At 45.6% G+C, this 22,500-nt stretch overlaps 1 protein-coding gene across 1 annotated transcript in view; it reads right to left on the reverse strand.

The window, feature by feature from the left end:
• The window catches only part of pcxa (pyruvate carboxylase a), a gene marked incomplete at its 5' end in the record, with an annotated part of 170,382 nt that overhangs the window by 99,472 nt on the left and 48,410 nt on the right, over window positions 1–22,500 (reverse strand). The window contains 1 exon segment of the mRNA XM_076273573.1: window positions 21,154–21,316. Coding sequence (XP_076129688.1) covers window positions 21,154–21,316 — 163 coding nt within the window.

Consider the following 22,500-nt stretch of genomic DNA (forward strand, 5'->3'; position numbering starts at 1 on the left):
AGGAGAGGAGGAGGAGAGGAGAGGAGGAGGAGAGGAGGAGGAGAGGAGGAGGAGAGGAGAGGAGGAGAGGAGGAGGAGGAGATGGAGGAGGAAAGGAGGAGAGGAGAGGAGAGGAGGAGGAGAGGAGAGGAGGAGGAGAGGAGGAGGAGAGGAGGAGAGGAGGAGGAAAGGAGGAGGAGAGGAGGAGAGGAGGAGGAAAGGAGGAGGAGGAGAGGAAGAGGAGAGGAGGAAAGGAGGAGGAAAGGAGAGGAGGAACTGGGAGGATATATGGGCGGCTACTTTACACTCAGACGTTCTAGTTCTAGTGGACACAGTGTAAAGTTCCACTCAGACGTTCTAGTTCTAGTGGACAAAGTGTAAAGTTCTAGTTCTAGTGGACACAGTGTAAAGTTCCACTCAGACCTTCTAGTTCTAGTGGACACAGTGTAAAGTTCCACTCAGACATTCTAGTTCTAGTGGACACAGTGTAAAGTTCCACTCAGTTCTAGTGGACACAGTGTAAAGTTCTAGTTCTAGTGGACACAGTGTAAAGTTCCACTCAGACGTTCTAGTTCTAGTGGACACAGTGTAAAGTTCTAGTTCTAGTGGACACAGTGTAAAGTTCCACTCAGACGTTCTAGTTCTAGTGGACACAGTGTAAAGTTCCACACTACTCTACTCCTCATCTCTCTCCTTCTTCCTTCTGTGGATCTCTAGTCTGGTGCCGCCCCAATCTCACCCATCTTCATTCACTTTCTTCTCTCTCTCCCTCTTCCTATCCTCATCTCCTTCTCTCCCTCCCTCCCTCCCTCTTTCTCTCTCTCTCTCTCTCCCTCTTCCTATCCTCATCTCTCTCTCTCTCTATCTCTCTCTCTCTCTCTCACACACGTAATAAACTCACAGGGCTACTGCATACACATACACCAGCTCAACAACATGAGTGCACACAAACAAACTTAACTTTGACTTGAAAGAATTGTGAATAAGCTTTAAGCTTTTTTCCATGATGGGGTGAAACAAACATGTACTTCTCTCCCTTGAGGGCCACTGGCCCCTCATTGAACAGAATAAAGCCTGGATCCTGATCTTGCATCGTCCTGAATGAGTCTTAAGATGGTAGTAAAAATATACTATCAGACTTAATTAGATGTCAGGGACATAACCATCACATCCATAATGACTGGGTGTGTGTGTGTGTGTGTGTGTGTGTGTGTGTGTGTGTGTGTGTGTGTGTGTGTGTGTGTGTGTGTGTGTGTGTGTGTGTGTGTGTGTGTGTGTGTGTGTATGTATGTATGTGTGTATGTGTGTGTGTATATTTATGTGTGTGTGTGTGTGTGTGTGTGTGTGTGTGATTTTAAAGTTGCAGAGGACAAGTGGAAAAGTGACCGCATATAACCCACAATGAATACGTGTACACACAACAAGTGTACACACAAAAGAAGCTGTGTGTGTGTGTGTGTGTGTGTGTGTGTGTGTGTGTGTGTGTGTGTGTGTGATAGGCAGAGTCTGTATGCAAGGGTGGATGACAGCAGTGGGAGGTAGAGAGAATTAGGGATGAATAATTACACACCTGAGAGACAACAGGAGGAACGACAAACACTGATGAGGAGAGAGAGAGAGAGAGAGAGAGAGAGAGAGAGTTAGAGAGAGAGAGTTAGAGAGAGAGAGAGGTTAGAGAGAGAGTGAGTTAGAGAGAGAGAGAGAGTTAGAGAGAGAGAGTTAGAGAGAGAGTGAGTTAGAGAGAGAGAGAGAGTTAGAGAGAGAGAGTTAGAGAGAGAGTGAGTTAGAGAGAGAGAGAGAGTTAGAGAGAGAGAGCTAGAGAGAGAGAGAGAGAGAGAGAGAGTTAGAGAGAGAGAGAGAGAGAGAGAGAGTTAGAGAGAGAGAGAGTTAAAGAGAGAGAGAGAGATAGAGTTAGAGAGAGAGAGAGTTAGAGAGAGAGAGAGTTAGAGAGAGAGAGAGAGAGTTAGAGAGAGAGAGAGTTAGAGAGAGAGAGTTAGAGAGAGAGAGAGTTAGAGAGAGAGAGAGAGTTAGAGAGAGAGAGTTAGAGAGAGAGAGTTAGAGAGAGAGAGAGTTAGAGAGAGAGAGAGAGTTAGAAAGAGAGAGTTAGAGAGAGAGAGAGTTAGAGAGAGAGAGAGTTAGAGAGAGAGAGTTAGAGAGAGAGAGAGTTAGAGAGAGAGAGAGAGAGAGAGAGAGTTAGAGAGAGAGAGAGAGAGAGAGAGTTAGAGAGAGAGTTAGAGAGAGAGAGAGTTAGAGAGAGAGTTAGAGAGAGAGAGTTAGAGAGAGAGAGAGAGAGAGTTAGAGAGAGAGAGAGTTAGAGAGAGAGAGAGAGTTAGAGAGAGAGAGTTAAAGAGAGAGAGAGAGAGAGTTAGAAAGAGAGAGTTAGAGAGAGAGAGAGTTAGAGAGAGAGAGTTAGAGAGAGAGAGAGAGAGAGAGAGTTAGAGAGAGAGAGTTAGAGAGACAGAGAGAGTTATAGAGAGAGAGAGAGAGTTAGAGAGAGAGAGAGAGAGAGAGAGAGAGAGTTAGAGAGAGAGAGTTAGAGAGAGAGAGAGAGAGAGAGAGAGAGAGAGAGTTAGAGAGAGAGAGAGAGAGAGAGTTAGAGAGAGAGAGTTAGAGAGAGAGAGAGAGAGAGAGAGAGAGAGAGTTAGAGAGAGAGAGAGAGAGTTAGAAAGAGAGAGTTAGAAAGAGAGAGTTAGAGAGAGAGAGAGAGAGAGAGTTAGAAAGAGAGAGTTAGAGAGAGAGGCAGACATGTGGGTCGGGTCACATGACTTGGACTCGAGTCAGACTCATGATTTTAGTCATGATTTCAATGACTTGATAAAATTCGGCACAACTTGCGACTCGACTTGGACTTGAATACTATCCACTCGAGACTTGACTCGGACTTTGCCTCTTTGACTTGTAATGACTTGACATGTCTTGAGTCAAAAAATACATTTCCTGATCGTGGACCAGTCACCCCAGAGATGCTTTCACTTCCGCGATGAAAAAAACAACACACATAGTGGACACAAGTGGGCAGAGCACAGTGACCAGTGCTGTTACCACTACACGCATCACGCACTGTGTGTAGGGCACCAAGAGACAGAGGAAGGACCAACATTAAATAAACAGTAGCTTTACTGCAGACTGATTTGCACTCTTGTTAGAGAATGTTTACAATGTCAAAATGCACCAACAGCATGTTACATAAAATGATACTTTTCGGGTCCCCTCAATTAAGATCCAACTTGAACGTAGGCCTATGTAGCCTACTCCATTTAATTGAGAACGCGTCTCAGCGCGCACAAAAGGGAGAGAAAACGAGTGACAGGTTCCAGCTGACTTGTCATTGTTGATGATGATTGATATCTCCTTTTAAATATAAGAAACGTATAAAAGGAAACCATGAAGGCAACAAAGACAACAAAGTTCTCACTACTGTTATAAACTGTGAGAGACAGGGCACTTTAACATATAGGCTGCACTCACTGTGATTTGGAAAATGGACAAGAATATGAAGAGTTGTCTTTGCCTTTGTGTAATGGAACTGGTGAGTCTTGAAGTATTCAATAATTTGTTTACATGAAGCACATGAAAATGTCTAGCAAGCATCATGTCATTACATGCTTCCATTTCCAAAGGAATAAAAGCTGTTTGTGCCAACTTAATATCGTGCTATACATGTGGCATAAACAATGTGGCATAAACAATGTTTGAGTTTGTGGACTAGCCATAGCTATATTTGAATGGAGCTGGTAAAAAAAGATCATTATGAGAACGTGTGGACAGTGCACCATTTACAAATGAGTTAAACAGCATCAAATGTGTAGTATTTAAGAAATTAATACTTTAAAAGAAAATTACTGTGTTGTTATTATCATTTAAATAATATAAAAGTGTTTTACTTTTACCTTTGTTGTTACTCGGTAATTTTGTAATTTATGTTGTATTTAAGTATATAAGTATAAGTCTAAATACTCTTTTGATTCCGTGAGGGAAATTTGGTCTCTCAGCACACAGTGAACACACAGTGAGGTGAAGCACACACTAATCCCGGCACAGTGAGCTGCCTGCAACAACAGCGGCGCTCGGGGAGCAGTGAGGGGTTAGGTGCCTTGCTCAAGGGCACTTCAGCCGCGGCCCACTGGTCGGGGCTCGAACCGGCAACCCTCCAGTTACAAGTCCAGAGTGCTAACCAGTAGGCCACGGCTGCCCCATCATATAAGCCATATAAGAAGCTTTAGTCTTTAGGGAGAACATTTACTTTTAATCACAATTACTATAGATTAAAAACACACTCCAGCCACCTCTGGACATCAGAAACCAGCCATTTCAATCTCCACTTCAGAGAGGAGGAGAGGAGGACAGCAGGTCAAGAGAGGAGGAGAGGAGGAGAAGAGGAGAGGAGGAGAGGAGGAGAGCAGGTCAAGAGAGGAGGGAGAGGAGAGGAAGGAGAGGAGGAGAAGATAAGAGGAGGAAGAGGAGAGGAGGAGAGGAGGAGAAGGAGAGGAGGAGAGGAGAGGGAGGAGAAGAGAGGAAGAGAGGAAGGAGAGGAGAGGAGGAGAGGAGGAGAGGAGAAGAGGAGAGGAGAAGAGGAGAAGAAGAGAGGAGGAGAGGAGAGGAAGGAGAGGAAGAGAAGATAAGAGGAGGAAGAGGAGAGGAGGAGGAAGAGAGGAGGATGAGGAGAGGAGGAGAAGATGAGAGGAGGAGGAGAAGAGGTGAGGAGGAGGAGAAGATTTAAACACAACAGACAAGCGAGGAAGGCATGACATCATCATCAAAGCCTCTTTCTACAGTAATCTGTTCACGCTAGCTACTAACACTAACCACCTGACAGACACACACACATACACACACACACACACACACACACACACACACACACACACACAGAAGATGCTCTTACAGCCCATCACAGTATGAAACTATGAAGCTGAATGTCCCAGTGCTAAGTGTGCAGGTCACACTGTACTTCAAAGCGGCAACAGAAATCAAACTGAACACCGATAACAAGATACTAGATTAACTGGAGCTACTTGTCCATGACTGACACTCTGAGTGGGGATGCGTCTAATCCTCCAGTGATGCGTCTAATGCTCCAGTGATGCGTCTAATGCCCCAGTGATGCAGCCTTCTCAGTGGGGAAGCGTCTAATGCCCCAGTGATGCGTCTAATGCCCCAGTGATGCTGAGTGGGGAAGTGTCTAATGCCCCAGTGATGCGTCTAATGCCCCAGTGATGCTGAGTGGGGAAGTGTCTAATGCCCCAGTGATGCGTCTAATGCCCCAGTGATGCAGCCTTCTCAGTGGGGAAGCGTCTAATGCCCCAGTGATGTGTCTAATGCCCCAGTGATGCTGAGTGGGGAAGTGTCTAATGCCCCAGTGATGCAGCCTTCTGAGTGGGGAAGCGTCTAATGCCCCAGTGATGCGTCTAATGCCCCAGTGATGCTGAGTGGGGAAGTGTCTAATGCCCCAGTGATGCGTCTAATGCCCCAGTGATGCGTCTAATGTCCCAGTGATGCAGCCTTCTGGCAGTCCACTGTCTGTCTCAATGTCCAGAAGGTTAATATATGATGAGAGATCTTATTCAGAGCAGAGCCAATACTCATCAATCATACGCACAGCTTCAGAGGAGAGGAGAGAGGAGGAGAGGAGAGGAGTTAGTGACCCCCCCGCTTCTTGTTTAGTGTGGAGCTACCTTTACACACCCGTGGTCCCAAACAGCACACACTAAACATTATGCACACCTTCTGTTGTCCGAGACTATTTTCCAATTTTATGAGAGTTGCAAGCTGTGCTCAACAATAAAATGCCTCTAAACAGACGTTAATAACGTAATTTAAAAGGATCAGTGGAAAGAGGACACTAGTGAAAGTGAAGGCAAGTCCGACCCATCTCATCTTGAGTATCTCAGCTCCTCACATCTCATCTCAGCTCCTCACATCTCATCTCAGCTCCTCACATCTCATCTCGAGTGTGTATCAGCTCCTCACATCTCATCTCGAGTGTGTGGGGGAGGGAACACAACTACACACTTACCTAACTACACAACTACGGAACTACACAACTGCACACGTACCTAACTACACAACTACGGAACTACACTAACACACTTACCTAACTACACAACTATGGAACTGCACACTTAACTATGGAACTACGGAACCACACAACTACAGTACATTACTGCCTGGAGTGAGAGGTGTGTGTCAGTGTTGTTCTGTACTGGGCGGGCTGTTCTGTGATGACCATGTTGATGTGACCTCATGTGTTCCATCAGATCAGTACAGCCTCATCACACACACACACACCACATTAAGGTCACATTTATATCACATAGACAGATCACATCACATGGTAAAGGTGAGGACCGGGTCTCGACCAGGCCTGGGCCGGGTGTGGGCCACGTCAGTGCCGGGTCTGGGCCGGAGGTGCTGCTGAGAGTGGCGGTGAGGGCTGGCAACATGAAACCTCCATTTCCCACAGCGGCGGCAGCATCAATATTTCAGCACAAACAGCCAAACAAACTCAGCAGCCATGAATGTTTTAGAGAGCTGCCTACACCTCCTGTAGTGTGTCCACACACACACACACACACACACACACACACACACACACACACACACACACACATACATATATAAGTACACACACACACACACACACACACACATATAAGTACACACACAGGTTTGAACAAAAGGAGCAGAGAAACAGAAGGAGCAGAGAGAGAGAGAGAGCGAGAGAGAGAGAGAGAAAGAGAGGGAGAAAGGGAGAGAGAGAGAGAGAGGGAGAAAGGGAGAGAGGGAGAGAGAGAGAGAGAGAGAGAGAGAGAGGGAGAAAGGGAGAGAGGGAGAGAGAGAGAGAGAGAGAGGGAGAAAGGGAGAGAGGGAGAGAAAGAGAGAGAGAGAGAGGGAGAAAGGGAGAGAGGGAGAAAGGGAGAGAGAGAGAGTGAGCGAGAGACTTTGGGGCCCACTTGGAAATCAGGACCTAGATAAATGGGAGAAACAATGCATGCCGAGCAGAACTAGGCCAATACCCTCTCCGACATACACATATATGTACTCTCACTCACACACACACACACACACACACACACACACACACACACACACACACACACACACACACAAACACACACACACACACAAATACCCTCTCCTAGTTCAAATTCAGAAAAGGGCAAACAAATTCTTGAAAGATCTATGTCTAAGTGACCCACACTCATTTAATTGCAAAGCCCTTAAACACCAAGAGTTGAGCAAAGAGAACTCCCCTACCACCCTCCTCTAGAAACATCCAGCACTTTAAAAACACAATCCCAAAGCAACATGCAGCTATTTGACCTTAAATAGGAAATATACAATTACATTACACGTCTGTGGGCGGTGGTAGCGTAGTGGTTAAGGAGCTGGGCTAGCGCGCAGTAGCCTGAAAGTTGTCGGTTCAATTCCCGGCTTCCACCGTTGTGCCCTTGAGCAAGGCACTTAACCCCAAGTTGCTCCGGGGACAATGTGATCCCTTGTAATACAGATAACATATGTAAGTCACTTTGGTCAAGATGTGTCTGCTAAATGTAATGTAATTTCATGTAACATTACTTACACATTACATTACAAAAAAGAGCACACTAACGAAATACAGACTCTGTGTACAGACTCATTTAGCCATAGAAACAGGTCTCAAAAAGACCTAAAATACAGACTTAGCGCTCCGTGAACACCACTTAGCCATAGAAACAGGAAGGCTCAAAAAGACCTGACTGCCATAGAAACAGGAAGGCTGAAAAAGACCTGACTGCCATAGAAACAGGAAGGCTCAAAGACCTGACTGCCTAAAGACGAGCGTCTGTGTCAGGGCAGTGCAGAGATGAGGCTGTTGCAACAGCAGCAGGGCCGGGCCGAGCTGGGCCTGTCTGTGTCTGAAGGTGTGCGCATGCATGATTTTTAAAAATGAGGTACCATTGGAATCCTTGAATGACGCCCAGTTCAATGCCTAGCCAGCAGTTGTAGCCAGTTGTAAAGGTCATGTAAAAAAGGTTGTGTAAAAAAATGATGGGACAGCGCAAAGCTGTCAATCCATGTCAAACAGATCTTTGCAGATCCACAGTAGACCATGTGCAAGACCTGTATACACATGGCTTGGCTTTAACCCTAGCAACCAGCATAGCAACCACATTATTTAGCATAGTAACCAGCATATGTACCCTAGCAACAATCTTAATTACCCTAGCAACAACCTAGCAACCACCACTATAATGTCAACCTAGATACAAACATGATTACCTAGCAACCATGCTATTTAGCATAGCAACCATCATATTTACCCTAGCAACGCCCTAGCAACCATCTTAATTACCCTAGCAACAACCTAGCAACCACCTCTATAATGTCAACCTAGCAAGCACCAAAGCAGCCAACATGATTACCTTAGCAACCACCATATGTACCCTAGCAACCATCCTAATTACCCTAGCAACCATGCTAATTACCCTGGCAACAACCTAGCAACCACCACTATAATGTCACCCTAGCAACCACCATAGCACCAACATAATCATCCTAGCAACCAGCATAGCAACCGCTGCATACATTTATGTAACAACTGCTTTAGCAATGCAAATGTCTGACTATGTCATGCCAATAAAGCACCTTTTGAATTTGAATTTGAGAGCGAGAGCAAGAGAAAGAGAATGAGAGAAAGAGAAAGACAGAGAGGGGGGGAGAGACAGAGACAGAGAGAGAGAGAGAGAGAGAGAGAGAGAGAGAGAGAGAGAGAGAGAGAGAGAGAGAGAGAGAGCATGGGGAGTATGATCTGATATGCCACCACCTCTGGCTGCCACCTTTTGCATGTGGAAGCCACTCAGCTCCATGGAGAATCGTTTAAAGCAGCATGAAGCCACTTTAGTTCACATTCCACTCCGCCACAGAGAAACATTCAGCTATTACCTAATTCTCCAGTGAGAACACACACACACACACACACACAAGATACACAAACAGACACACACAAACACAGGTATCGATTGAGTCACATGTGCGTGCACACACACACAAACACACACACACACACACACACACACACACACACACACACAGGCGGAGACTGAGTCACATGCTAGTAACACACACTCAGTCTCTCTTCCTCTCTCATTCTCTCTCTTTCAGACAGACATGTCTAAATAACACCTCTCCTGCTGGTCATCAGACATGTCTAAATAACGCCTCTCCTGCTGGTCATCAGGGGACAGACATGTCTAAATAACGCCTCTCATGCTGGTCATCAGACATGTCTAAATAATAGGGGTGTCACGATTCTCCAAATCCTCGATTCGATGTAATTTTCGATTTTAAAGTCACGATTCGATTCGATTTTCGATCTTTTTTAAATATTACTATTAATGCATTCCTTATATGTTATTTACTCTTTTTGGCCTTTTCTTTTTCGGGGGGCTTTTATTTTGACACCGCTTTGAAACCGTTCCAACCGCGAGGTTGTAATGTAAACAGAACTTTAGGCTAAAACAGAGACGTGAACATAGTAAAATGAAACAACACAGAATGTTAATTTGATTGTTTCAGCACACTCCGAAGGGACCCAAGGTTAGTTAGTGTTCATGGTATATGTACTTATAAATTTGCATTTTAAGCCTTAAAGTAACTTTGGACTGTAATTAGACCATCTTTTCACTTGCTAAGTTGAGTAGGCTAAGTTAGTTTTAATTGACGTGAATGAACGAATACTTGCACACCGGTGATTTCAAAGTAGCAAGAGGGGCTTTGATTTCGGTAGGTTGATGTGTAGGCCTATATTTTAACTGGCTGCAGCCTAAAATTAGAGGAGTGTTGACGCTGCAGTTCAGCACGTGCATGTGTGTTTGTGCTCTTGGCATACATGCTGGACGTGACATTGGGGGTGTGGCTGCATCGTCGATTCTACTTTTAAGTTCGAAGTTCGAGATTGAGATGTAATTTCGATCGATTTCGAAATAAAATCGAAATCGTGACACCCTTACTAAATAACGCCTCTCCTGCTGGTCATCAGGGGACAGACATGTCTAAATAACGCCTCTCATGCTGGTCATCAGACATGTCTAAATAACGCCTCTCATGCTGGTCATCAGACATGTCTAAATAATGCCTCTCATGCTGGTCATCAGGGGACAGACATGTCTAAATAACGCCCCTCCTGCTGGTCATCAGACATGTCTAAATAACGCCTCTCATGCTGGTCATCAGACATGACTAAATAATGCCTCTCATGCTGGTCATCAGGGGACAGACATGTCTAAATAACGCCTCTCATGCTGGTCATCAGACATGTCTAAATAACGCCTCTCCTGCTGGTCATCAGACATGTCTAAATAACGCCCCTCCTGCTGGTCATCAGACATGTCTAAATAACGCCTCTCATGCTGGTCATCAGACATGTCTAAATAACGCCTCTCATGCTGGTCATCAGGCATGTCTAAATAACGCCTCTCCTGCTGGTCATCAGACATGTCTAAATAACGCCTCTCCTGCTGGTCATCAGACATGTCTAAATAACGCCTCTCATGCTGGTCATCAGGGGACAGACATGTCTAAATAAGGCCTCTCATGCTGGTCATCAGACATGTCTAAATAACGCCTCTCCTGCTGGTCATCAGACATGTCTAAATAACGCCTCTCCTGCTGGTCATCAGACATGTCTAAATAACGCCTCTCCTGCTGGTCATCAGAGATGTCTAAATAACGCCTCTCCTGCTGGTCATCAGACATGTCTAAATAACGCCTCTCCTGCTGGTCATCAGACATGTCTAAATAACGCCTCTCCTGCTGGTCATCAGGGGACAGACATGTCTAAATAACGCCCCTCCTGCTGGTCATCAGACATGTCTAAATAACGCCTCTCCTGCTGGTCATCAGACATGTCTAAATAACGCCTCTCATGCTGGTCATCAGGGGACAGACATGTCTAAATAAGGCCTCTCATGCTGGTCATCAGACATGTCTAAATAATGCCTCTCCTGCTGGTCATCAGACATGTCTAAAAAACGCCTCTCCTGCTGGTCATCAGGGGACAGGAACAGGCGACACACAGCACAGGAGGCCAGCACACAGAGAGGAGGAAGAGGAGGAGGAGGAAGAGGAGGAGACACAGGAGATACAGAGAGAGAATAGGAGGAGGAAGAGGAGGAGGAGATAAAGAGAGGAGGAAGAGGAGGAAGAGATACAGAAAGAAAAGAGGAAGAGGAGGAAGAAGTGAATAGAGAAGGAGACAGAGAAGAGGAGGAAGAGGAGACGCAGAGGAGGAAGAGGAGAAAATGCTGGCTATGTTGATGACACAGGAAATACAGAGAGAGAAGAGGAGGTGGAAGATGAGGAGGAGACAAAGAGAGAGAGAGGAGGAAGAGGAAGAGATAAAGAGAGAGAGGAGGAGGAAGAGGAGAAGATAAAAGAAGGAGACAGAAGAGGAGGAAGCACACAGCACAGGAGGACAGCATCTCTCTTCTCCGGTCCCTGGGCAGGACACACACACACACATACATACACACACACACACACATACATACACACACACATACATACACACACACACAAGATGAGTTCAGGTCCTAGTGCTGTCAGCACAGCTCAGGACATTGGAGTAGAACCCAGTCCCACAGGCCATCTGCTTTACTTTAGTTTTAATGGCATAGAGTTGCGTGCGTGTGTGTGTGTGTGTGTGTGTGTGTGTGTGTGTGTGTGTGTGTGTTGACATTTCTATTATTCAGCCAGAGATTGTGGTGTGGAGTAAAGTGATGGAAGTAAATTGCGGTAGCCTATGCAGACTAAATTTGGATGTGTGAGTGTGTGTGTGTGTGTGTGTGTGTGTGTGTGTTCACTGCCCTTTATGGTGTTTGACATGCGCCAAATCAATCGTCCATCACTCGTCCATCTTTCCTCTTATTGTCCATTCTGGGGTCACACTCACACTCACACACACACACACACACACACACACACAGACACACACACAAATCCCTCTTCCAGCGGCCAGGTCTACTGGTTCATCTGGGGCCACAACGCACACTGAATAGCAAGTTGTTGAGTTCTCAAGTTTTGCCTGGCAGGCTGTTCTGGCAGCAGAGATTCTGGAACACAGAAGGACCGGATCAATCCAAGGTCACGCTGGATCAATCCAAGGTCTATGGACTGACGCTGTGAAGATGCCGGATGGGTTAAGAGTAGGAGGCGGAACGTACGCCGAAAACTTGTTTTGGAACATTAAAGCTGCCCAGTTACAGGCTGCTGGATTTGCTTTAGAAACAAAAAGGTGGATGAGCTCCGTGGTGCCGCGTCAGCGTGGACGTTTCGTACCGTAAACGGGCTCAGTGCCCACTGGGACGGACATTCATTCATTATTTCACTCATAACATACATTCATTTATTCATACATTTATAACATTCATTCATTCATACATTCATTTATTCATACATTCATAACATTCATTCATTCATACATTCATTTATTCATACATTCATAACATTCATTCATTCATACATTCATTATATACATTCATTCATTCACACTTTCTAATGGTAACATATTAACAAGCAGGGCTAAGCTAATGGTAACATAGTAACTAGCAGGGCTAAGGTAATGGTAACACAGTAACTAGCAGGGCTAAGCTAATGGTAACATAGTAACTAGCAGGGCTAAGCTAATGGTAACACAGTAACTAGCAGGGCTAAGCTAATGGTAACACAGTAACTAGCAGGGCTAAGCTAATGGTAACACAGTAACTAGCAGGGCTAAGCAAATGGTAACACAGTAACTAGCAGGGCTAAGCAAATGGTAACATAGTAACTAGCAGGGCTAAGCTAATGGTAACACAGTAACTAGCAGGGCTAAGCTAATGGTAACACAGTAACTAGCAGGGCTAAGCTAATGGTAACACAGTAACTAGCAGGGCTACAGTAAGTGATCTGCCTTCATATCCATTTACTTTCCATTTTCACATTCATTCATTCGTTCACTGTAACTAGGTAGTCCTGTCACTACGACAGCAGCGGGATATTTCCCAGGAGGCACTTATTGGGACGGGCGACCCAGGTGGAGTAGACAGTGAACAGGTGTTCTGCTTCCCCTGCAAAGTGTGTGTGTGTGTGTGTGGTGTGTGTGTGTGTGTGTGACTGGAATGACAGGGTCCTGCTGCACTCTCTGGCTCAGTCTGATCATGCTTTACCTGTCCAGTCACGTGGGGGGGGGGGGGGGAGGGGGGGCAGACTACCTGACACCTGAGAAGAGCTCCTTAAACATGTTTACACTCTAGTCACTCCCCTGACGCCAGCTTACACTTACACACACACACACACACACACACCACAGAGCACACACACACACAGGCTCTTATTTTTGCTGGGAGAGGGCTGGCATGCTGCCGGACTGACAGTGTTTAGTAAACAGACGACACGGTTCCCTGGGCAACCCGGCGAATACAAATTGGGCCGTCGCCATGGCGGCCAGGCTCCAGGGGAAACCCTCCAACACTGCACACTGGAGGATGGGGGGGGCAGTGGAGCACTCAGCCGACTCACCTACCGCACACACACACACACACACACACCACCAGAGACACACCTGGGTGCCACACCAGATGATGATGTGTATGGCTGCATCTCTATGACACGGTAATAACACTGCACCTGATTGGCTGCATCTCAATGACACGGTAATAACACTGCATCTGATTGGCTGCATCAATGACTGCTAATGTGTTGAATCTTCACCTAAGTAAAGTATGGGTTTAACAGTCAAAACGTATGTTTAACCGTGAAATTTGTTTACAATATGAAAGTGTGGACTGTATACTGTCGAATTATGCGAAAACGTGAAATTCAACATTTTAACCTGTACGTTTGTTTATCGTGGATTTTCTCAAAATAGCACCGTGCGCAAAGCGGCTGGTTTCGCCTTGCAGGGTCACATGTGGTGTGTGTGTGTGTATATCTACAAATCTGCATGTGTAGTGTGTGTGTACATCTGCAAATCTGCATGTGGTGTGTGTGCAACACTCCACCCCGAGAGTGAACTGTTCTGAACCCTCAACTGGCAGGTGTACTAGTCGGAGACGGGGAAGTCGGCCCCCACCGGCAGGTGTACTAGTCGGAGACGGGGAAGTTGGCCCGTCGGCACGTGTCCTGAGTAGCTGCAGCAGATGGGTGATGGGGCTGCTGATGCTGGTGGATGGGTGATGGGGCTGCTGGTGCAGCACTCACTCCACCACGGGGAGAAATGCTGTTCACTTTCCCTGACAACATCACAGTCCTAGTATTCTTGGGAAATAGCTATATGCGCAGTGAGTGTGTGTGTGTGTGTGTGTGTGTAGGCATGCACAGTATGAGAGAGTGTGTGTGTGTGTGGAAAATATGAGTGTGTGTGTATACATATGTGTGCGTGTGTGCGTGTGTGTGCGCGCGTGTGCGTGTGTGTGTGTGTGTGTGTGTGTGTGCGCGCGTGCGTGTGTCCAGCCAACCTTAAATCTGTCTGGGCAAACAATACTGTCTCTCTCTGCTTATAATCAACACAGACGGACACAGACGGACCCTGCCCGTCCAGCCAATCTGCTCTCCTGTAATTACTGCCGTCTGTGTGTGTGTGTGTGTGTGTGTGTGTGTGTGTGTGTGTCTGTCTCATCTCCACCTCAGATGAACTGGCGCCCATTCCCACTTGACGCCAAGAGAATCGAACTTGAGACTGCCAGAACGATGTTCAAATCAATCTCCCTCTCTTTCTCTCACTAACTAGCATCTGTCAGCCTGTTGGTCTGGTCTCACTCTCACACATGCATACATTTCATCCAACACACACACATACACGCACGCGTGCACACATGCACACACACCCCTACACACACACACGCACACACCTACACACACACACACACACACGCACACACACACAGGCTAATTCAGAGGCTCTCCCTATGTATGGCTGTGCCAGTCTCCCTCATCCAACATACACAACAGCTCTGAGGCAAATTAACATTTAAAGACTTCATTTCAAACTCCCCACCTTGCTGTCTGTCTGTTAAACACACTACACAACTAACTGCATGTTCCACACACACACACACACACACACACGCACACACAATAAAGTTTAACTCTGGGCAAAAGCTATTCAGAGGGGTAATTGTGTTGATCTGTCAAGACAGTCTTTGAAACTCCGCAAGCACAAAAAAAGGAAAAAGGATAGATCTCACCTCGAAATCATCTCCAGGATACGCAGAAAAAACAGTCATATATTCCTTATATCGGGCGTGAAGAAGAGGATAAATCCAGTGTGAAAAGTAGGCTAAAGGAGGTTATCAGAAGCGCCGATCGCCTTCTACCCCTGTCCATTCATTCATTCTTCCTCCTGGCTTTCTACCCGCGTCCCATTTAAAAAACAAACATGTGATTCTCCGAGAGCGCAGCCATAGGGCCAGAACAGGAAAAGTGGGTGAGAGTGAGCGTGGAAGGGTGAGTGACAGTTCTAAACCCTATCGTCTGTTTTGACTATACTCGCCCTGGATCACTGACTTACGCCCATCGTCATCAAGATAGTTAGCGAACTATAAAGATGGTTAGAGAGAAACGGAGCTTATAGAGCTTAATACTACCTGGCCAGGTTTTTACATTATAAAGAAAAGGCAACTTTTATAGTAAGAGAGTTAGGCCTATTCCACATGAAGAAACAGTTAACAAATCTGTTATGTTTTACAAAAATAAATAGGACTTGTCTTATATGGCCATTTATGTGGCGGATGCTACAATAGGCAGGCACAGGAAAACCTGGCTGCCCAAAGAGGAAAGAATATGTGGTCACTGCCAGACAGGGAAGGTTGAGACAGAGGAGCACTTTCTTCTACTAAAGACATAAGAGATGTATCTTTCCCAGCTTTAAAACATATTACCCAAACTTTGAAACCATGGGCACACATGAAGAACTGGCTATTCAGCCCCTCTAGCAGCAAGATACATTTCACACTGTCATAAGCTGAGAGACTCTAGCATTACTTAATTGTATTTAATTTATTTATATTCTTATTTCTATAGAGAATATACAGAAAATCAAAGATTTATTTTACTAGCAACAGGGGGAAGTAAAAAAACGTTTCGGCCTTATGGCCTTCGTCAGTGCCGAAAGACACTAGACTGTGCCACCACTGTGACCTAAACACAGTAGAAACAGAGATGCACTTCCTGACCCAGTGCACAAAATATGAAGACATTAGGAGAACTTATTTTGAAAAGATGACAAATGTCCTCCCTGAGTTCCTGCAAGCGAGCGATGAGGAGAGGCTTTCATTCCTCACTGGAGAGAAAGAGAAATGCCTCCTCCTTGCCGCTCAATACGTATATTCCTGCCATAAGGACCTGCTGAGGTGAAACCCACATTACCTACATAAGAACATACACTCATACATTCATACATACACACACACACACATGCAGAGACACACACACTCTTCTCCATTGCCATAGTTCATTGCTCATAGTTTTATTTGTGTTTTTCCCCCTCCATTTGATATATTTGACCCAAATGCTTTGGCAATACTGTACAACGTTACGGTCATGCTAATAAAGCTCCACTTGAATTTGAATTTGAATTTGAATTTGAGAGAGAGAGGGAGAGGAGGGAGAGAGAGAGCTATCTCCATGATCATCTCCATCTCCCTCTCTTCTGGTGTGTTTCTGCGTGTGTGTGTGTGTGTGTGTGTGTGTGTGTGTGTGTGTGTCTCTCTCTCGGACTGCAGCTGTGGCTGGGCACAGGTCACCCTCTGGAAAGCAGTAAATGCAACAGATTCACGCTTCATCTGGGTTATTTGGTAGTCTGGTCTGTGTGTGTGTGTGTGTGTGTGTGTGTGTGTGTGTGTGTGTGTGTGTGTGTGTGTGTGTGTGTGTGTGTGTGTGTGTGTGTCACAGATTGTGGCGCAGCTGTGATGAGGCGTTGGTATGTTTTCTCGGCAGCCTCTGGTAAGGCTGTCCTTGTGAGCTCCTGATTGCAGTGCATCTGGGCCAGAACAGACCCAGCAGTGGGCCAGCAGTGGGCCGGATCTGCCTGCTCTCTTGGGTCAGGTTTCAGTGATTCCAGTGCTGCTCCACAGACTGCAGCGCTCAATGAGAGATCTCACACACACACACACACACACACACACACACACACACAATCTCAGTTGAGCACACTTTAGGAGGGGCGGAGAGGACCAACCGCTGAGAGTGGGCCAGCTGTGTGTGTGTGTGTGTGTGTGTGTGTGTGTGTGTGTGTGTGAATGAGCCAGTGATTGCACTGGGTAGTATTTGCACTCTTCAACTGGTAGGTCTGAGTAAACATTGTGTGTGAGAGCTTGAATTTATGAGTGAGATTTGTGTGTGTGTGTGTGTGCGTTGGACTGTTTGCAATGTATAAATGGTATTTCAGAAACCATAGTGAATATGAGGGCATCTATATATGAATTTATGAATGAGCTTGTATTTGTATGCATTTGGTTCCATTAAAGCATGTGTGTATTTGCATGGGCAAGAGTGTGCGTGTGCGCGTGCGTGTGCGTGTGTGTTGTTGATGTTGTTTGAACATAAAAAATTGAACAAATATTGGCTGTACACTTCTCTAGCCATCTCCAGGGTGATGGGCAGGGTTAAGATCACCTCAAACAGCCTTTCGTCTGTGTGTGTGTGTGCGTGTGCGTGTGTGCGTGTGTGCGTGTGTGCGTGTGTGCGTGCGTGTGTGCGTGTGCGCGTGTGCGCGTGTGTGCGTGTGTGCGTGTGCGTGTGTCTGAATGGACTGATGTGCCCCGGGTGCTTTGACTCCTTTCCCTCTCTGGAATGTATGGGAGGCCGTATAGTGCAATAACATTGGAATAGTGGCACTACACACTGAACGTACTTGCACTACACACTGAAACACTGACACATACGCACTGGGCACTAGTACCACACTGGAACTCAAACAGCAACACACTGGATTTCCTGCATTACACACTGAATCTGCTTGCACTCACACTGAAATCACTTGCTCAACACACTGGATTTACTTGTAACACACACTGAAACTACTTGCACTACACACTGAAACAGTTTGCACTACACTGAAAATACTTACACACACTGAAGCTCCTTACACTAGCCTACACACTGAATTAACTTCCACAACACATTGAAATTTCTTGCTCAACACACTGAAACATCACATGCACTACACACTGAACTCACTTGCGCACACACACTGAAGCCGCTTACACTACTCACTGAATTAACTTCCACTACACACTGAACTCACTTGCACACACACTGAAGCCGCTTACACTACACACTGAATTAACTTCCACTACACACTGAACTCACTTGTACACACACTGAAGTCGCTTACACTACACACTGAATTAACTTCCACTACACACTGAATTCACTTGCACACAAACTGAATTAACTTCCTGCAAATTGCAAGGAGACATGAGGTGTCTATTCTATTGTAATACCAGCTCCTTTTGTCTGGCGTCATATTTTAGTGAACTGGGTCCTGAAAGATTGCTGCCATTTCAGTTAGCTAGTTAGTTAGCATTAAGCCAGAAGCAGCAACGGCATTGCTGGTAGATAGTTTTGGTAACCTAGCAACAATAAACACTTGACCCGAAGCACTCTGAAAGGGGCGCTGTCAGCGCAAAAAATGCAATGTGGATACAGGCTCACGAGTCACTGGCAACAGCAGGCAAGGTTACCAAAAACATCTGCCAGCCAGACTGTAATGCACGTCCTTTTTGGAATGTTGTTGGAGTGCTAACTAACTAGCTAACTAGCTAACTGAAATGGCAGCAATCTTTCAGGACTCAGAAAATGTGGAAGTAGGCCTATATGGTTTGCGGCTAATTCCTCATAAAACATTGCAGTCGAGTTTGCCTGTATGGCTTCAAGACAGCGCAAGGTGCTCAAGAATATATTAATAAAATCTTCAGGGTTTGCCTAAACAAGTAAGGTTTGGTTGAAGAAGGACATAGATACCACAAACCATATAAATCTCCACATTTTCTCTCTTCAAATCTTAATCAATGGCTGGTAATCTGAGAGTGGAACTTCCTGTTACATTATACCAACTTCCAGGCGCACTGAAAAAGCGAGTGAGTTCAGTGAGTGGAAGCAGGTTCAGTGTAGTGCATCGGATGTTTCAGTGTGTTGAGAAAGTTAATTCAGTGTGTGTACAAGTGAGTTCAATGTGTAGCGGAAGTTAGTTCAGTGTGTAGCGGAAGTTAATTCAGTGTGTAGTGTAAGCGACTTCAGTGTGTGTACAAGTGAGTTCAGTGTGTAGGGGAAGTTAATTCAGTGTGTAGTGTTAGCGGCTTCAGTGTGTGTACAAGTGAGTTCAGTGTGTAGTGCATGTGATGTTTCAGTGAGTTGAGCAAGAAATTTCAATGTGTTGTGGAAGTTAATTCAGTGTGTAGGCTAGTGTAAGGAGCTTCAGTGTGTGTAAGTATTTTCAGTGTAGTGCAAACTGTTTCAGTGTGTAGTGCAAGCAGTTTCAGTGTGTGTTACAAGTAAATCCAGTGTGTTGAGCAAGTGATTTCAGTGTGAGTGCAAGCAGATTCAGTGTGTGATGCAGGAAATTCAGTGTGTTGCTGTTTGAGTTCCAGTGTGGTACTAGTGCCCAGTGCGTATGTGTCAGTGTTTCAGTGTGTAGTGCAACTACGTTCAGTGTGTAGTGCCACTATTCCAATGTTATTGCACTATACGGCCTCCCATAGGAATGAGACACAAACACACACACACAAACACACACACACACAGACGAAAGGCTGTTTGAGGTGATCTTAACCCTGCCCATCACCCTGGAGATGGCTAGAGAAGTGTACAGCCAATATTTGTTCAATTTTTTATGTTCAAACAACATCAGCCAGCACCAACCTCCTAGCAAAACCAGGTCCTGGGGGGGGGGGGGGTCAGCCCACACACACTCACGGTGTAAACAGCTTATCCACAGACATACCACTTGCACACACATGAGCAAAAACATCATTTCTCAGGCGCAAACACACACACACACACTCACACACATACACACACACACAGACACAGACACACACACACAGACACACACACACAGACACTCACACACATACACACACACACAGCCCTTGATGAGTGGCTGATATGATCAGTGATGGATTGCAGAGCTCAGGGCATGTTTATACTGCAGTAGCATCTCTACTGTGTGTGTGTGTGTGTGTGTGTGTGTGTGTGTGCGCGCGCACCTGTGTGTGTGTGTGTGTGTGTGTGTGCACACCTGTGTGTGTGCGTGTGTGAGGAGCTCAGGGCATGTTTCTACTGCGGTAGGATCTCTGACGAGAGATGGAGGTCATCTTCTCTACTTAAATGAGAACAACATGAAAAACAAGCCTCCAGCTATTTTCAGCCCATAATAAAAGGGAAAGATTAAGAAACTAGCTCCTCCACGCACACACGGGCCGTAGTCACCATAGACATTGGGGGGGTCAATACACCACACCAAAATGGCACACACCGCTTGCAGATGTAAGTGAGAGGATCTGTTTACACTGCAGTTGTTTGGAGGTCATTTCATGCCAAGTGACACAGATTCTACAAACTTTTGCCACCTGACTATCACAGACTTGCTTCATACTTTATCTGAATAATGCCAATGCAACTAACAATAACCATGTTTAGGCTACGTCAGGTTTAGATTACGCAATGCACCTAACAATGACCATGTTTAGGCTACGTCAGGTTTAGGATACGCAATGCACCTAACAATGACCATGTTTAGGATACGTCAGGTTTAGGATACGTAATAATGCACCTAACAATGACCATGTTTAGGATACGTCAGGTTTAGGATACGCAATGCACCTAACAATGACCATGTTAAGGCTACATCAGGGTTAGGATACGCAATGCACCTAACCATGACCACATTAAGGCTACGTCAGGTTTAGGATACATCACAACTACGTCATGCTTCAATACAGCACAATAGCATCTTCAAAAGCACCTTCAGGACCGACTGATCAGTGCCCCACCCTTGTGAAGACCACGCTTCTAAGACAAGGATTAAAGGCAACTGAGTGCAGTTAGGAGATCGTCAGGTCATATTGTGGTGAGGACCAGAGGATGATTTCACAGTGCAGTGCTGGTGGTGGACGCTAGGGGGCAGTGTGGCAGGGCAGGGCCATGTCTTACCTCCAGGCGTCCCGTGTCAGGCTGGAAGCCGCGGGCCGGATCCTCAGTGGTGACCCGGCACTGGATGGCAGAACCGTTGATCCGGATCTTGTCCTGTCTGATACCCAGCTCTGGGAGACTCCGTCCCTCACACACACGCAGCTGGGCATGCACCAGGTCCACACTGAGAGAGAGAGAGAGAGAGAGAGAGAGAGAGAGAGAGAGAGAAGTTTGGTCAGGGTATCTGCACATTTTCCAAGAGCAAATTTAAAGACTTTTAAGACCTTTTCAAGACATCTAAATGGAAAAATTAAGACTATACCACGGCAAAAAGATACATGCGACTCCTTAAAACTGTTTCATGCAATAGTTTTTTTTCTACTAATTTTAACCCCCACCCCATGTTGGATGTCTACAGAAGTTACCAAATATATTTTGGCAAAAGAAGAATAATTGTGTGTGAATTACCTTCACAGCTATGAATGCCCAATTTTAGGGTCTGAGCTGCTTGCTTTTGAAGCTGGCTGTACATATTTGGTTGTGCTTACTGGCTGAGGCTGTTCTTCACCTGTCTGTATAGCCTAGGCTACTTGCCAAAGACATGTGCACTGGACTGGATTCCCTTCAATATTTTTTTCAAAGTTAGATTAAGCTATTTAAATATTTTAATAGGCCTACTTTATATAATTTACGATCATATATTGTCCCATATGCAGCACAGCAAATTAAAGTTAATCCACTGCTTTACATTTTGCATAGCTTACCAGTTGTAGGCCTATCTAAACCAACCAAAGCTTGACTGAAACATTGTAAAACCATTGACTTGTTTTAAATTAATTAAGAGACAGATCCTCCTCGCATGATCCTGCAGAAAGCTGCTGGTTTCATCTCAAGCACGCACGTATTATGAACGCACGTTTTTTTTTTTTATGTAGCCAGTCGCCGACATTCAAAAAATATGCGGTTATATTTCACAACTTTAGCGAAGTAGGCCTAGGCCTACTAGGAAACGCTGCCATCAAGCTGCTGACAGATATTACAGGTATTATAACTTAGACAGATATTTTCTTCCCTAGGCTAGGCCAGCAACACACGCTGGAAAGATGCAAACAGATCAACTTAACATGGACAGTATTTCCTCCTGATTAGCAATGCGCATAATTTGACCAGCAGTCTTCGCGTCCATTGTGAAACGATGCTGCGTCCAAGCAAAGATTCTAGATGGCCAGCGCAACTCCAAAAAGGAGGACAAATGAGCGTCCGGCTTGAGGCTGCGCCGGACGCCGGACAGGACTTTTAAAATCCATATGTCCGGCCTAAATTCGAACGTATGGCCACTCTATCGCTAACTGGCTTACCAACTCTTTC

This window comes from Alosa pseudoharengus, unplaced genomic scaffold, assembly GCF_046254945.1.
Source record: "Alosa pseudoharengus isolate Yale_2024_CS ecotype anadromous, Long Island Sound unplaced genomic scaffold, YU_APseudo_1.1 YU_APseudo_1.1_scf_8, whole genome shotgun sequence".
In the NCBI taxonomy this organism is placed as follows: domain Eukaryota; kingdom Metazoa; phylum Chordata; class Actinopteri; order Clupeiformes; family Clupeidae; genus Alosa; species Alosa pseudoharengus.